Below are 18,039 nucleotides of genomic sequence, written 5' to 3'. Positions count from 1 at the left end.
CTTCACAATTTATTTTTCATTTCAGGGTGAAATCCCGCCAGGACGTCATTCTAAAGAAAAATGATGCCACGCTAATATGCACAAATGACACGTGTGATGTTGGAAGTGAACCACTTTATTTCTTTGAGCGCCAAACCTATAGACTTATTCCTCTTTTTGTCGTCAGCGGGAGTGCAGCTTAGCAAGCGTTTGAAGTGTCGTCACGTGAAGATGACAAGAAAGATGAAAAGACGAGCCAGAGGCCACTTGTCTACCAGCTCTCAGGTGGGATCAGGGAGGGCAGGAATTCCCCCGCCTCAAGCAGAGCCCTGCCCTGTTCATCACGCACACACACTTTGTAAATACTATGTAGCTCCCAAGATGCATTGAGGGAACAAGCCAGGTCGTCCTTGCTTCTCAACTAACTGAAACGGCGGGTGCGCGGGGTCAAGGTTAAAGGAGAGCCGGGTCATGTTCCAACTTGTACACAAAGGACAGTGTCAGCTGATTGTGTCCTGGTTTTGTCACGCAGCAGCTGGGTCTAAACAAAAAATAAACAGTGGCTGCTTGCCAACAAGGGTCTATGATGTGACATCGCTTCCTGTGGATGCGATGAGCGATTTGGTGCGCACGTGTTCTTGTGTCAGTCATTCTGTGGAGTAGGGGGCGGGGCGGCAGGGGTCAACAATGATGTTATGCATGATCACTTGTAGTGTGAAAACAGCATTTATCTGTACTGTGACTTTTGCCCTCTGGTCCATAACCTCTCACACTCACTCCAGACGCGCACGCACACACACAAAAACACACGCACAAACACGATGTTGGGCGACGACATCGTGATTAAAGGCCCAAAGACTTGCGCACGAGCTTCTGGGCGAGTTTGTAAAATTGATCCCGATCCTCCCGCCACATTTTGGAGGCGTCCACGTTGGCTCCACTCTCGTCGTTTGGTTCTGCGGAGGGTGAAGAGTCATTGGGAGAATGAGTTCCCGTGGAGACGTGTAATTTTTCAATGCTTGCAGCCATTAAGGGGTACCTACCTGCCAACATGCTAACCACCGACAGCAAGATCTTCTCTACGCTCTGGACCGGACTCCACCGCTCTGCGCTGCTCTCATAACCCATTGGGTCGTCCCCGGGGGCGTGCAGGATGGAGATGCACACACGGCCGTCCGGATAGACTGCAGCGGGGGGATAACCACGATCAGGCAGCTAGAACGTGAATGGAACAGCGCGGAGAGCAGCCAGCATGCTCCCTCTAATACAATAATAATAATGCGAACACTCAACTATGAGCAGCCGATTTTCTTTTCCTGCTGCTACAGGTCACTAGGCATGGGCACTAGGGGTGTAACGGTACGTGTATTTGTATTGAACCGTTTCGGTACGGGGGTTCCGGTTCGGTGCGGAGGAGTACCGAACGAGTTCCACACAAACATATGAAGTAGCCGCCTATGCTAAAGTCTTAACAAGCTGCTCCGCTCCGTTTTGCCTCTGTCTCCTGCACAGCACCCTGCATTGTCCTTCCCACACAACCATCTGATTGGTTACAACAGTAGCGGTAACAAGCAAATTAGCAGTGCATATTCAGAGCGCATCTAGTCTGCGCTTCAGCGTCGAGCAGATAGGCGTTTAGCAGGGGAGCAACGGACTCTTCCCAAATTATACTAAACACTTCCATGTCAACTACTTTCTAAACATCACTATGAGCCCGTTGACCTTCTAGAAACAAACTACAGCTCAGCTCAGTCGCAGTCCTGGCTTTAGGTGAAGGCTACTTAGCTTTTAGCGTAACGTTAGCTCATTTTGTGGTGTGTGTGTGAGTGTGTGTGTGTTACGGAAAGTGTTGATTGAGGTGTGTTGAAGCAGCAAAAAAGGAAATTATGTTAAATGAAGAGTTTCCGTCTCTGATAGTTTATATAATAATGTAAGTGCATCATAAAGCCTACACAACCTCCATGGTGTTCAGGGATGAATAGTCTCTCCTATTGGTACTGTACTATGGCAGCCACGCTTCCGTCAGTCTACCCCAGGGCAGCTGTGGCTACTGATGTAGCTTACCACCACCAGGTGTGAATGAATGATGGGTTCCCACTTCTCTGTGAGTGCTTTGAGTATCTAACTATAGAAAAGCGCGATATAAATCTAATCCATTATAATTTTTTTTTTTTTTTCAGCTATAGTTACATTAATCATTAGTAATCCTAGTTTTGAATGGCAGGGTTCCTGCAATCACATGTTGATAAAAATATAACATTTACATAATAAAAAATCAACTACAGGCTTCCCCAATGCTATAATAAATTAAGCATGATGAGTTGACTTGAAACTGTTTAATGTTGCACTTTTTATACGTAGAAGAAAAGTTGTGTCATTTTATTTCATTCAAGCAACAACTTGAGGCAGTTTATTGTGGATTAACGTGGGCAGAATTATTATAGCGTTCCCAATGTTAAAAGGATCAAGCCATTGTTTACAAATTTGGTAAATAAATAACCAAAAAATGTATATTTTGTTGTTTTCTTACTGTACCGAAAATGAACCGAACCGTGACCTCTAAACCGAGGTACGTACCGAACCGAAATGTTTGTGTACCATTACACCTCTAATGGGCACCGTTCATATTTGATCTGATACGGCATCACTTGCTGGCACCTGGGAATCAATACTGGTGCTCAACGGTACCAATGTTGAGTACCTTTTTATCTGTTGATAAATATATATATTTTTTTGATAAATAAATAAAGTTTCATTTTTATTGCACCTTTTAAAAATTAGCTGATAACTGCTGTCCAGTTGTTGTATCTTGTTTCATTATCACAAGTATAACATTAAGTTGCGATTATAGTTGCTAGTCCAAGGCGTCAGATAGCAGTAGTGTTTATTATTTGGTGTGTTTTTGTTGCGCCCTTAAAGTGTTAATACTCAAGTATTGTAATTATTACACACCGGATGTTTCAGATTGTAACGTGCATCTTAGTTGTAGTTTAAATTAACACATTTGGAGGTGTTGAAATCACCATGTTGACTTATTAATGCTATTCAGCAGCATGTCAATAGTAAAGCCAATGTATATTAGCATCCAGCTGGCATATCTTTGGAAAAGTGGAACCTTACGTTACTTACGTTGGACTGTTTCTCTGTTGGCATTGGAAATTGCAACGTTATCATTTGGTTGAGCTCGCTCTCAGTGCTGCTTGAGTGATCAGCAAGTGCCAAAGTGCGACGAGCTGGCACCCAGGCGCGACATCAAGCGCAACCCACGTACCGCAACATGGCACAGTTGGATTCTACGTGAATCAGTGCCCGGCAGGACCTGCTAAGTGCAGTCGGTGTCAAAAAGTACCAGATTTGGTACTCATCCCTGCTGGTCACACTGACCACCGCGTGTTTGTTTCCGTCTGGAAAAACACGAGCGATAACTTCACCGATTTATTGTCGACAAATGAATTTCGCCAGGACAAATTGTATTAATGTATTTGTCATTAATGTCGAATTGCTGAACCCCTAATCGTGACATATCCCAAAAGTGTCGTTAATGGCACATTCTTAAAAATTAAGCTCTTTAGGACGTTTTTTGCCGACTTTGTCGAATAGTGTGTTTTTAATATATGCAGTTGTAATGTTGCTGTGCAGATGTTGTTGCAATCACAATCGAATCATCACGATGATTGTGATATCTTGCAAACACGAAGAAGACACCGATTACATGATGCGGGCCTGATAAGTGTCTAGGCTTCTTGTCATGCGGGCGAGAGACCTGCTTTCAGGTGTGCGCTGTCGGGTCGACAGGTCGAGAATTTGATCTCGATTCAGCTCAAGGTGCTGCTTCTTGACCACTTTGTGTGTCACATGACCGCTGTGAGTCTAGTGACATCATGCAGGCACACGTCGCAAGACGTAAAAAATAAGAGGGTGTGTGCGATGATGATGATGATGATGGGCCAGCTGTCCTCTAATCAGTGCGAAGCGTGCTCAGACAACTGTGACATCAGAGCCCTCTCCATTCATCAAAGCGCTAACAACAAGCTAACAGTCTCGCAGGTCCTGACAGGCCAACTGACGGTCATTCGATACTTCCTGTTTACTGCCTGTCATGTGACTGAGCAGTGTGGGGACTGGTTTAGTGGTGTGGTCCGCAAGACTTACTGTTGGGGTGAAACATCTCACAGGTGAATCTCATCTTGGGAGGGCTGAGTGGATAATCAGAGGGGAAGGTGAGGACGGCCGGGAAGACGCCACCTTCAAAACACGTGTCCTGAGGACCCCTGAGACACGGGCCAGAACCACAAAAACTGCTTTAGTGGAACTCAAACACAGGAGGCATCATAACTGATATTCCAAAAAAGAGCAAAACAAATAACGCGCAGCCCATCCTAGAGCTAGCGAAGGTGCTGAGAAAAAGCCAGGGCTGCATCGTTGTACTTTCCTAAAATGAAATAGATAGATAGATAGTACTTTATTGATTCCTTCAGGAGAGTTCCTTCAGGAAAATCAAAATTCCAGCAGCAGTGTACAGAGTTGAAATCAATTGAAAAAAAAAAAAAAGTAAAAAGTAAATATTGGGGGTTTAAATGGAAACAAAATAGAGAAATATTACAATAAGAATAAAAAATAAAAAGCAACAATGGGAATAAAATAACAGTAAAATAAGAATATAACAAGACAAAGTAGGCAGTAGTGACCATGTTATGAAAACGTATTGCACTAATGAAAACGTATGAAAAGCTGTAAACAAAAGTTGTCCAAAGTGCAGCTCAGGAAACATTTTTAGTTAGCAGTTAATTTTTTTCTCTTTCATTCATTATTAATAAAATTATTATCATTACTGCTTTATATACTAATCTTACTAGTTTATTTATTTATTAATAATTACATTAAAACAATTATATTTAATTTTTAAATTCAAAAATATTTTATATATTTTTTTCAGATGATGTACATTCTTATTCTCCAGTGGAGACGCCTCCAAGGTGCCATTTTCCGACATCATTGCCATTTCTTTTTATTGTCAATGATGCTGCAAGTGTTTTTCCCCTTAAATTGGTCTAAAACATGTTGTGTTGCAATTTACATGTGTATGAAAAGTGCTACATAAATACAGTTTTGATTGACTTAACAATAATTTACTTCATCATCTACAACACAAAACTGAGACTTGAAAGTTTTGTTCACATACCATTGCATATTTTGACCTACACTGGATTGGTTTTGGCATCTTTAATGCACAAAAAAAGTTTGTTAAGTCACAAAACATGTTTAAACAAAAGATATGCAGTTATGTTCTCTTAATGGACCAAAAGTAAAACCAACAGTGACCTTGAAAATCAACGCTCACAGTTATGCCGTCTGTAACAAAGGAAGTTATGCTGCTGCGGTCTTAAAAAAAAATATTTTTTTCATCTTCAGAAGTTTTTTTCTAGTGGTTCAAATAAGATTCTCAGCTGTGGACCGTCTCAGGTAATGATGGGATGTGGGACAGTGATGTCATCAGGCTCAATTGAAGGACACACTGACATTAAACGATCACGGTCGCAGCCTTCACTGACATCATGTAGACGGAAAACACCTCAGACAACCACAACAAGTTTATTAGTGGTAAAAGTCCCCGTCATCGACACAGCAACGATACAGAAGGACACCACATAATTTTTTGGACTCCATTTGCTTAACGTTTTCATACTTTCACCTAGGGCGAGGCGATACAAAAATGTCAATGTATACAGCAAGGAGAACACGTATTTGAGGCACTGCTGATTTTGCATATCTTCCCACTAACAAAGCATGAAAAAAGTCTAACCTTTTTCATAGGTACTCTTCAACTGTCAGCGAAAGGATCTATAACAAAAATCCAGAAAATCAAATTGTATGATTTTTATTATTTTTAAATTTGCATTTTATTGCTTGACATAGGTATTTGATACATTAGAAAACAGAATTTAATATCTGGTACATCTGTTTTCCTGTAGTTCTTGACCACCTTTGTACACACTGCCGCAGGGATTTTGGCCCACTCCTCCATACAATAATGTGTATTATTTATTCCACATTTCTTGTTTTTTCTATTGTGTTTTACTTTTGTAGCTGTATGTAGAAATGGTGCAGCTGATTGCATCACTTCTGTGGTCTTTCCCCTCTTGTTTTCACGTGTTTTTTAGCTTATTGTTTGTGGACATCATTTCCCTATTGTGGGATAAATAAAGTTTCTCTTATCTTAATCTATGTTAGTTTAGGATGCATTTCCTGCTATTTTGAGTCAAAATCTAACAATATTCTCTTGACCAAAATTTCACATTTATTAGCAAATATTTTCATAAAAATGTATCATGTGATGAAATTTATGGATACAAGTTTACACAACCAATATAAACAGAATACGAGTTCAGAAACGCTCACAATAATTTAGGATCAGGGACTAGATATTGTCTGCAAACGATGCGTGCAGACGCCTATAACGGGCAATGTCATTGGTTGATGTTGTCAGCTGATAGTAGAGCTAGCCAATCTGGTGCCTTCACACATTGGCATTATATTTTTCGCGGGAATTCTCTGCCTTGTAATGATAACTAGGTCAACGCAGAAACAAAAACCACGAGTACCTAACCCCCCCTATAATTTTCTCCCCGTATTTAAACGATTCACAGAAATGACCCTGGCGGTAGGGGTGTAACGGTATACAAAAATTTCGGTTCGGTACGTACCTCGGTTTAGAGGTCATGGTTCGGTTCATTTTCGGTACAGTAAGAAAACAACAAAATATAAATTTTTTGGTTATTTATTTACCAAATGTGTAAACAATAGCTTGATCCTTTTAACATTGGGAACACTATAATAATTCTGCCCACGTTAATCCACATTAAACTGCCTCAAGTTGTTGCTTAGATGAAATAAAATGACATAACTTTTCTTCTACATATAAAAAGTGCAACATTAAACAGTTTCAAGTCAACTCATCATGCTTAATTTATTACAGCATTTGGGAAGCCTGTAGTTGATTTTTATTCTGTAAATGTTATATTTGTATCAACATGTGATAGCAGGGACCCTGCCATTCAAAACTAGGCTGCTACATTACTAATGATTAATGTAACTATAGCTGAAAAAAATAGTACAGTAGCAATAGGAGAGACTATTCCTACCTAAACAGCATGGAGTTCATGTAGGCTTTATGATGCACTTACATTATTACGTATATCAACTATCACAGACAGAAACTCTTCATTTAACATCATGTCCTTTTTTGCTGCTTCAACACACCTCAATCAACACTGTCCGTAACAACACACACACACACCACACACACAAACACACACGCGCGCGCGATCGCACACACACACATGCACACACCGCAAAATGAGCTAACGTTACGCTAAAAGCTAACTAGCCTTCACCTCAAACAGGACTGCGAGTGAGCTGAGCTGCAGTTTGTTTCTAGAAGGTCAACGGGCTCCTACCTGGCAGCGCCAAAATCGGCGGAATTCCCATCCCTGTTTTATAATGTTTTTCAAACAATATTTTGTATTTAAAAGTTAGTTGTTGTTTTTTTAAAAGGCATGGTGGTGTTTTGGGAGGATTTAAATGTATTTCTAAAGGCAGCGTTGATTTGGGATATCAGTGTTTAAATGTACAAGTTTGGTCGTGGCACGAAGTGAGCTCGTAAGTTGAGGTACCACTGTACTTCCGTCTACACAATGGTTCATGTCACGAGAGAAAAGCATTTATCCTCTGTATTCCTGCCACACAAGTGCAGAAAAATTGACAGTACTTACATGATGAGCGCCTCCCATTCAAAGAAGTTCTCCTCGTTGGCTGGACCTGGAAAGACACAGGATAACACACATTACCTCATCACTTGGCAGCATGTACTAATATAACTATAAACAATAAGCAATTAATACATGGTGGGTGGATGAAGATCCCACAAACATTTATTGCTACAAACCCTGTTTCCATATGAGTTGGGAAATTGTGTTAGATGTAAATATAAACGGAATACAATGATTCGCAAATCCTTTTTAACCCATATTCAATTGAATGCACTACACAGACAAAATATTTGATGTTCAAACTCATAAACTTTACTTTTTTTTTTGCAAAAAATAATTAACTTAGAATTTCATGGCTGCAACATGTGCCAAAGTAGTTGGGAAAGGGCATGTTCACCACTGTGTTACATCACCTTTTCTTTTAACGACACTCAATAAACGTTTGGGAACTGAGGAAACTAATTGTTGAAGCTTTGAAAGTGGAATTCTTTCTCATTCTTGTTTTATGTAGAGCTTTAGTCGTTCAACAGTCCGGGGTTGCCCGCTGTTGTATTTTACGCTTCATAATGCGCCACACATTTTTGATTGGAGACAGGTCTGGACTGCAGGCGGGCCAAGAAAGTACCCGCACTCTTTTACTACGAAACCACGCTGTTGTAACACGTGGCTTGGCATTGTCTTGCTGAAATAAGCGGGGGCATCCATGATAACGTTGCTTGGATGGCAACATATGTTGCTCCAAAACCTGTATGGACCATTCAGCATTAATGGTGCCTTCACAGATGTGTAAGTTAGCCATGCCCTGGGCATTAATACACCCCCATACCATCACAGATGCTGGCTTTTAAACTTTGTGCCCATAACAATCCGGATGGTTATTTTCCTCTTTGTTCCGGAGGACACCACGTCTACAGTTTCCAAATATAATTTGAAATGTGGACTCGTCAGACCACAGAACACTTTTCCACTTTGCATCAGTCCATCTTAGATGAGCTCAGGCCCAGCTAAGCCAGCGCCGTTCTTTTGTGTTTTGATAAACAGGTTTTGCTTTGCATAGCAGAGTTTTAACTTGCACTTACAGATGTAGCAACCAACTGTAGTTACCGACAGTGGTTTTATGAAGTGTTCCTGTCCCCATGTGGTCATATCCTTTACATACTGATGTCGGTTTTTGATGCACTGCCGCCTGAGGGATCAAAGGTCTGTAATATCATCGCTTACATGCAGTGATTTCTCCAGATTCTCTGAACCTTTTGATGATTTTACGGACCGTAGATGGTAAAATCCCTAAATTCCTTGCAATAGCTCGTTGAGAAATATTGTTCTAAAACTGTTCGACAATTTTCTTTAAAATTAGTGAACCTCGCCCCATCCTTGTTTGTCAAGATTAATGTAGGGCTGGACTATGTGGCTTATTTTTAATATCTCGATATTTTTAGGCCATATCGCGATTCACGATATATATCTCAATATTTTGCCTTAGCCTTGAATGAACACTTGATGCATATAATCAATCAGTCCATGTTTATTTATATAGCACTAAATCACCAGTGTCTCAAAGGGCTTAGCATTTCATGAAAGCTGATTTTATACCCAATCATGGCACCCACCTGTTCCCAATTAACTTGCACACCTGTAGGATGTTCCAAATAAGTGTTTGATGAGCATTTCTCAACTTTATCAGTATTTATTGCCACCTTGACCAAATTCTTTGTCAAATTCCAAAGTTAATGATTATTTGCAAAAAAAAATGTTTACCAGTTTGAGCATCAAATATGTTGTCTTTGTTGCATATTCAACTGAATATGGGTTGAAAATGATTTGCAAATCATTGTATTCTGTTTCTATTTACATGTAACAGAATTTCCCAACTCATATGGAAACAAGGTTTGTACATTACAAACCATTTTTGCTGTGTTTTATTTTGACAAAGACCATAACGTGTTTCTACAATAGGTGGTGAAAATATTAAGTTGGTGCTTTCTGTACGTAAATACCTGTCTGTCAACTAACAGTTGCTTACAGCAGGGGGCGTGTGCTACATCAGTATCACTCCACTTGAAAAAGCTGCACACTTACACTGCAAAACGTGCTTATTGTAGCCATTAATCTAGGGCTGGGCAATATGTCGATACACTCGATATATCGCGGGTTTGTCTTTGTGCGATATAGAAAATGACTATATTGTGATATTCGAGTATACGTTCTCACGTAGTTGCTTTTAGCTACTGGCATTCTTCACTCTTTCCTGTCTCTCCTTCTCACAGACAGCAAGCGCACCTTTTTACATACGTCACATACTGTCTCGTCATATGTTACATATGTATACGCCCTCAGAGAGGTAGCAGCATGGGTAACATTAGCTGTGATGCTAGCAGTGCCGTGCGAGTGGTAATACGACAGAAAGAAGGTGCAAATCTGGTAACGAATGAAGGAAGAATTAATTCCCAAGAAAAACAGCAGGGGGTCCATCGTCTGGCGGTGGTTTGGCTTCAAGTGGGAATATGTCAAACAGACAACCGTAATTTGTCAAGTGTGGTGATATAGCGTTGCTACAAAAAGTAGCATTACTGCTAATATGTAGGACCATTTGAAAAGTCACCTGCTAGAGAATGGAGAGTGCTTACTCAGCATATCATCATATCCGTTCGTCAACATACAGTGGGGCAAAAAAGTATTTAGTCAGCCACCGATTGTGCAAGTTCTCCCACTTCAAATGATGACAGTGGTCTCTAATTTTCATCATAGGTACACTTCAACTGTGAGAGACAGAATGTGAAAAAAAAAATCCAGGAATTCACATTGTAGGAATTTTAAAGAATTTATTTATAAATTATGGTGGAAAATATGTATTTGGTCAATAACAAAAATTCAACTCAATACTTTGTAATATAAGCTTTGTTGGCAATAACAGAGGTCCAACGAATACTATAGGTCTTTACCAGGTTTGCACACACAGTAGCTGGTATTTTGGCCCATTCCTCTATGCAGATCTTCTCGAGAGCAGTGATGTTTTGGGGCTGTCGCCGAGCAACACGGACTTTCAATTCCCTCTACAGATTTTCTATGGGGTTGAGGTCTGGAGACTGGGTACGCCACTCCAGGACTTTCAAATGCTTCTTACGGAGCCACTCCTTCGTTGCCCAGGCGGTGTGTTTGGGATCATTGTCATGCTGGAAGACCCAGCCACATTTAATCTTCAAAGCTCTCACTGATGGAAGGAGGTTTTGGCTCAAAATCTCACGATACATGGCCCCATTCATTCTTTCCTTAACACGGATCAGTCGTTCTGTGCCCTTAGCAGTAAAACAGTGCAGGATTTGATTCCCTGTTGGCGTAGAGTGTTACTGATGGTAACCTTTGTTACTTTGGTCCCAGCTCTCTGCAGGTCATTCACCAGGTCCCCCAGTGTGGTTCTGGGATTTTTGCTCACCGTTCTCATGATCATTTTGACCCCACGTGATGAGATCTTGCGTGGAGCTCCAGATCGAGGGAGATTATCAGTGCTCTTGTATTTCTTCCATTTTCTGATAATTGCTCCCACAGTTGATGTTTTCACACCAATCTGCTTGCCTATTGTAGATTCACTCTTCCCAGTCTGGTGGAAGTCTACAATTCTTTTCCTGGTGTCCTGCGACAGCTCTTTGGTCTTGGCCATAGTGGAGTTTGGAGTCTGACTATTTGAGGCTGTGGACAGGTGTCTTTTATACAGATAACGAGTTCAAACAGGATAACGAGTGGAGGACAGAAGAGCTTCTTAAAGAAGAAGTCACAGGTTTGTGAGAGCCAGAGATTTTCCTTGTTTGAAGTGACCAAATACTTATTTTTCACCATAATTTACAAATAAATTCTTTAAAATTCCTACAATGTGAATTCCTGGATTTTTTTTTCACATTCTGTCTCTCGCAGTTGAAATGTACCTATGATGAAAATTACAGACTTCTGTCATCATTTTAAGTGGGAGAGCTTGCACAATCGGTGGCTGACTAAATACTTTTATGCCCCACTGTATGCGGTCCTCTCCAAGGTTTCTCATAGTCATCATTGTCACTGTCACCGACGTCCCATTGGGGTGAGTTTTCCTTGCCCTTATGTGGGCTCTATTGAGGATGTCGTTGTGGTTTGTGCAGCCCTTTGAGACACTGGTGATTTAGTGCTATATAAATAAACATTGATTGATTGATTATATGCATCAAGTGTTCATTCGAGGCTAAGGCAAAATATCGAGATATATATCGTGAATCGCGATATGGCCTAAAAATATCGAGGTATTAAAAATAGGCCATATCGCCCAGCCCTACATTAATCTTGACTTCCACATTTTTCTTTATTCAGGGATGGGAATGAAAATTTACAAAACCAGCTGAAAATGTTTTAATCCTAAAACACCGCTTTGCGGAAGGCCGCACCCGAATGCACATTGTGCGCCCACCCACTAGTGGGGTCTGGGGGCATGCCCCCCCAGAAAAATTTTGAAATCTATGTTAGCTTAGGATACATTTCCTGCTATTTTGAGTCAAAATCTAACAATATTCTCCTGACCCAAATTTCAAATTGTTTAGCAAATATTTTCATAAAAATGTATCATGTGATGAAATTTATGTATACAAGTTTATACATATATCAAATTCTTGCACACTTTTGGATTATTTGGAATTCTTTGCCTCTTACTGATAACTAGGTCAACGCAGAGTAGAGATGTGCAGTTTGCGGTCTCATCCGCGGACGCGGGTCAGGAGGGTGACATGACGAAAAAATTTATTTTAAATAGATTCGGGCGCGTGGCGGTTGAACCATTCGGAAATATATATACATAGTTAAATGTTATGTTGAAGAGGATAATTGACCAATAAATGGACCCCATTCTGTGAATTTTTTGACCAATAACAGTTTGAAAGAAGAAAAAACAGCTTTGTTTTATTAGTAAACGTTGCAACTTTTTCTAAATTACATTTAGCCTTTAAGCTTTTTTATTTCACTTTTGTTTATGTTTTTGTTTATTTTAATAGTATTTTTAGAATGTGTCGTGGGCCTTTAAAACATTAGCTGTGGGCCGCAAATGGCCTCCGGCGCACAGTTTTGACACCACTGCTATAGATAATAAAAAATAAAATCTGATAAATCTATGGTTAAAAAGCAGAGCCTGGCGACGCATGCGCATTTATCACAACTCTCTCGCTCTCTCTGTCTCTGCCCCTCCCTCACGAATGTTGCTTCCGTGCAGCACTTTTTTTTTTGTTTTTAACCCCTTCTTAACCCTGAACGTACATAGAAAATACAAGCAACCCTTAACTTAAAATGCCGGACATTGAGGCATTTAAGAAACTCCACCTGGACAGCTCCACAAAGAGGACGTATCCCGTGAAAAGAGGAGGTGTGGTCAGTCTATCATATACCTTTATCGCTCCTAGCATGCCGTGTGTTGTTTTTTTTTTTGATTGATTGAAACTTTTATTAGTAGATTGCACAGTACACTACATATTTTGTACAATTGACCACTAAATGGTAACACCCGAATAAGTTTTTCAACTTGTTTAAGTCGGGGTCCACGTAAATCAATTCATGGGGCCTCGGTGTGCATTGTTTACACAACGTGCGGTGCGCTACTTAATATCTCTGTGACGTTTGGTTCACCTCTGAACCGAAACCCTCGTACCGAAACGGTTCAATACAAATACACGTACTGTACGTTACACCCCTACTATCCGCGTATCTCTAACGCAGAGACAAAAACCACCCTAGCGGCGCCAAAATCGGCGGAATTCAGTGGATCCGCGGAAAATTCCCATCCCTGTTTATATATATAAAAAAAAAAAAGCACAATTTGCTGTATTCATTTTTGTTTGGTAGGTTAAACGTTTAGATATAGTGCTCTTGAGTTAATGTTGCTGATCAATTTGAATTCATTACTATTTATTGAGTTTATTTAATTTTATTTTTCCGTATCATATGGCTCAAGTCGGTCAAAAAATGTTTATAGTTTGAATAAGGATTTTTTTTCCAGGCAAATTGACGCACTTTAAATATTTTTTGTTAAACACTAAAATACTATTTTAATAAAGTTTTTTTTTATATAAGTTTATCTATACACAGATACAGTTACGCAGAGGTGTATAACAATCATATAAATAAATTATAGTACTTATAGTCTAGGAGTGTGGGGGGCGCTAAATGTCTTCTTCTTCCTCGGGGAGGCGTAAAAGGAAAATAATTGAGAAACCCTGCTTAACAGCTTTGAGGAGCAGGATTTCTGAGTACAACTTTTATTGGACCTATTTAGCGTGTCTGGTGGAGTGACCAGGGTGTGCATTACTCCCTACAATAATTACATGTTATTAAGAAAAAAAACTACAGCAGTGACGTCATGAGTTGCTTGTCACTGCTCAACAACCATACCTGCGACATCTGAAAAATACCAGAAAAATCCGCAGCTTATTCCAAAAGGATTGTGTGTCTGTCTCCGGTGTAATTGCGCTCTGGAATAATGTTGTGAATGACATCTGTTGGGTCAAAACGTGGTCCCTTCATAACAGGTATTTACTTACCAACAAAATCAAAGAGATATCTTTTAAAATCTTTCATCGTTATTACCCTGTAAAGACTGTGATGGTTAGATAAAAGAAGGACATTGATGTTACCTGCACCTTAAGTAACATGCATCCAAAGACTCAATACCCAACCTGTCTTTTGTGCCTCCACCTGTCGATCTATCGATCCACCATTCCCTCACTCGTGAACAAGACTCCGAAGTACTTGAACTCGTCCACTTGGGGCAAGATCTCCTCCCTAACCCGGAGATGGCACTCCACCCTTTTCCGGACGAGAACCATGGACTCGGACTTGGAGGTTCTGATTCTCATCTCAGTCGCTTCACACTCGGCTGCGAACCGATCCAGTGAGAGCTGAAGATCTTGGCCAGATGAAGCCATCAGACAGCATATTTTGCAAATAGCAGAAACCTAATCCTGTAACTACTAAACCAGATACCCTCAACGCCGTGACTGCGCCTAGAAATTCTGTCCATAAAAGTTATGAACAGAATCGGTGACAAAGGGCAGCCTTGGCGGAGTCCAACCCTCACTGGAAACGGGTCCGACTTACTGCCGGCAATGCGGACCAAGCTCTGACACTGATTATACAGGGAGCGGACCGCCACACTAAGACCGTCCGTTACCCCATACTCTCTGAGCACTCCCCACAGGACTTCCCGGGGTAACACGGTCTAATGCCTTCTCCAAGTCCACAAAGCACATGTAGACTGGTTGGGCAAACTCCCATGCACTCAAGGACCCTGCCGAGAGTATAGAGCTGGTCCACAGTTCCACGACCAGGACGAAAACCACACTGTTCCATCTGAATCTGAGGTCCGACTAGCCGGCGTAGCCTCCTCTCCAGTACACCTGAATAGACCTTACTGGGAAGGCTGAGGAGTGTGATCACAGGATAGTTGGAACACACCCTCTGGTTCCCCTTCATATATATATATATATATATATATATATATATATTCTTTATTTTGTACAGTTTGTGTACTGTTTTGTACTGTTTTTGTACCTATTTTGTAGGGTTGTGGGAAAATCGATTCAAATACAAATCGAATAAGTTGTGCGATTCAGAATCTATTCTCTTTTTTTTTATCGTTTTTGTTTTGTTTTTATCAATCCAACAAACCACTACTTAGCAATACCATAACAATGCAATCCAATTCCAAAACCAAACCTGACCTAGCAAGACTCAGAACTGCAATAAACTGAGCAATTGAGAGGAGACACAAACACTACACAGAACAAACCAAAAGTAGTGAAACAAAAATGAATATTATCAACAACAGTATCAATATTAGTTATAATTTCAGCATAGCAGTGATTAACAATCCCTCATTGACATTAACATTAGACGTTTATAAAAATAAATAAAAATAACAATAGTGTCACAGTGGCTTACACTTGCATCGCATCTCATAAGCTTGACAACACACTGTGTCCAATGTTTTCACAAAGATAAAATAAGTCATAGTTTTGGTTTGTTTAATAGTTAATAGTTTAATAGTTTACTAATGATTTAGGGCTATATAAATAATCATTGATTGATTGTTTGATCAAAACAAATGTACATTATTGCACTCAGTTGATAAAACCTTGCCCTTTACAATTATAAAAGCTTTTTTTTTTTTTAATCTACTACTCTGCTTGCATGTCAGCAGACTTGGGGTAGATGCTGCTGAAATCCTATGTATTGAATGAATACAGAATCGTTTAGAATCGGAAAAATATCCTTTTTGAATCGAGAATCGCGTTGAATCGAAAAAAAGTCGATATATTATCAAATCGTGACCCCAAGAATCGATATTGAATCGAATCGTGGGACACCCAAAGATTCGCAGCCCTATTATTTTGATTATAGTTTCTCGTCTGTTTGTAAATGTTGACATTTATAAATAAAAGTAAAAAAACAAAATAAAAAAACATACCTGCGACGATTCCTTCCGGTGGGTTGAGCGTCAGCTCTGTAAACACACGCAGGTAAACACAGGTTACTTACGGCCAAATCTTGGCTACCATGCTAAGATGCTACCAGTGAGACTGCCATAGACTCTACTAGCAGAAAAGTAGCATCACAACATCATCACCAAGTTCAGTATTAAGCTGAACATTGTCATTAGTTCCTTAATAGGTGTAAGTCAATAATAACTAATAATTGTGCCATTAAAACTAAACACTCGCCTGAGAACAGCCTAGCAAAACAAGCTAAATATAATAAGTTTACACTGTCCAGGTCAACTTTCTATCTACTGGCACCTACAACGGAAACGTCTCCGGTGAACATTCTGAAATGTTACCGAGTTACACAGAGTGCACACGCTATTAAAACGTTTATGGTGACAGCGAGAGATATGTTGCATTTGTATTTACGTTTGTATTCGGCCATTAGCCTCTTGAGCGCGGTGCCCGCCATCGCTGCCTGCTGTCAGTAAGCAGCAGCGGGTCCTGAGTGCGCATGCGCACAACGACGTGTGTATTTGCTAACACTGCCCCCTCTGGCAGGGCGTGCAACGATTTATGCTGCTGCAGTCTGACAGTGGAATCCTTGAATTACGGAGTGAAATTGCTGCCAAAACTTCACAAACACACACAAATATTTTAGCCGCGGCACTCTGTTTGTATTGAGAAAAAGCGGACGTGACGAAAAGCTCTCGTCACTCAGGTCCGAATGGACCTGTAGGGGGCGTGCCTTGTTGTCCGGCGGGAAATCGGGAGAAATTCGGGAGAAATTCGGGAGAATGGTTGTGGAGTGTCCCGGAAAATTTGGAAGGGTTGGCAAGCAAGTATGCCCTGTGCGGGCCCCACACTTGCAGTCAGAGCACCCATGACTCACACTCTACAACATGGGTGTCAAACTCTGGCCCGCGGGCCAAATGTGGCCTGCCGTGTAATTTCATTTGGCCCTTGAGGCAATATCAAATTAACATTAAAGCTGGCCCGCCGGTATTGTACAGCGGCGGTGTCGCTGTAACACAGCATTCACCGCCAACACTCATACTTGCCTACCCGCCCGATTTTCCGGGAGACTCCTGAAAAACATTCTCCCGGACAACAATATTGGGGGCGTGCCTTAAAGGCACTGCCTTTAGCGCCCTCTACAACCTGTCGTCACGTCCGCTTTTCCTCCATACAAACAGCGTGCCGGCCCAGTCACATAATATATGCAGCTTTTACACACAGATATGTGAATGCAAGGCATACTTGGTCAACAGCCATACAGGTCACAATGAGGGTGGCCTTTTAAACAACTTTAACACTGTTACAAATATGCACCACATTGTGAACCCGCACCAAATAAGAATGACAAACACATTTCGTGAGAACATCCGCACCGTAACACAACATAAACACAACAGAACAAATACCCAGGACCTCTTGCAGCAATAACTCTTCCGGGACGCAAAAATATAACACCCCCCCCCCATTTATTTTCAAATTTATTAGCCTGTGGAAAAAGTTAATGTTGATATTTACCTCAGAAGGCTGCAAATTGAAAATTGGCATTACATTTTTTATTAAAATGTTATTTAATATGCCATTGATGTTTTTTGTTTTGTTTTTTGAAAGTTGATTTTGCACTATTAAGTTATATTAGCATTGCTTGTTCCATATTCAGTGTTAAAGCAAATCAGTGTAGCTAACTGAGCAGTAATTATTGATATTTGAAACTCGATTTTGCATGTCACTATAAATTTATATACGCCTTACTTGTTTGGGTCCCTATTAAAAATTCATTTGTTCAACCTTGG

General features: G+C 40.5%; 1 protein-coding gene across 1 annotated transcript; it reads right to left on the bottom strand.

Annotated features, from left to right (window-relative positions):
* Window positions 1-97: 97 nt before the first annotated feature.
* Window positions 98-16,775, bottom strand: ube2g2 (ubiquitin-conjugating enzyme E2G 2 (UBC7 homolog, yeast)). Its single transcript, XM_061879597.1, has 6 exons — window positions 16,661-16,775; window positions 16,219-16,254; window positions 7,752-7,797; window positions 4,132-4,250; window positions 1,023-1,163; window positions 98-935 (listed from the first exon to the last, which is right to left on the bottom strand). Exons 1-6 carry the CDS (start codon window positions 16,701-16,703, stop codon window positions 823-825), a joined length of 498 nt encoding a protein of 165 aa, XP_061735581.1. The 5' UTR covers window positions 16,704-16,775; the 3' UTR covers window positions 98-822.
* Between the last annotated feature and the right edge of the window lie 1,264 nt (window positions 16,776-18,039).

This window comes from Nerophis ophidion, linkage group LG19 (assembly GCF_033978795.1).
Source record: "Nerophis ophidion isolate RoL-2023_Sa linkage group LG19, RoL_Noph_v1.0, whole genome shotgun sequence".
NCBI lineage: Eukaryota > Metazoa > Chordata > Actinopteri > Syngnathiformes > Syngnathidae > Nerophis > Nerophis ophidion.
Note: the sequence above shows the minus strand (reverse complement) of the source record. Positions and strands in the feature narration are given on the sequence as shown.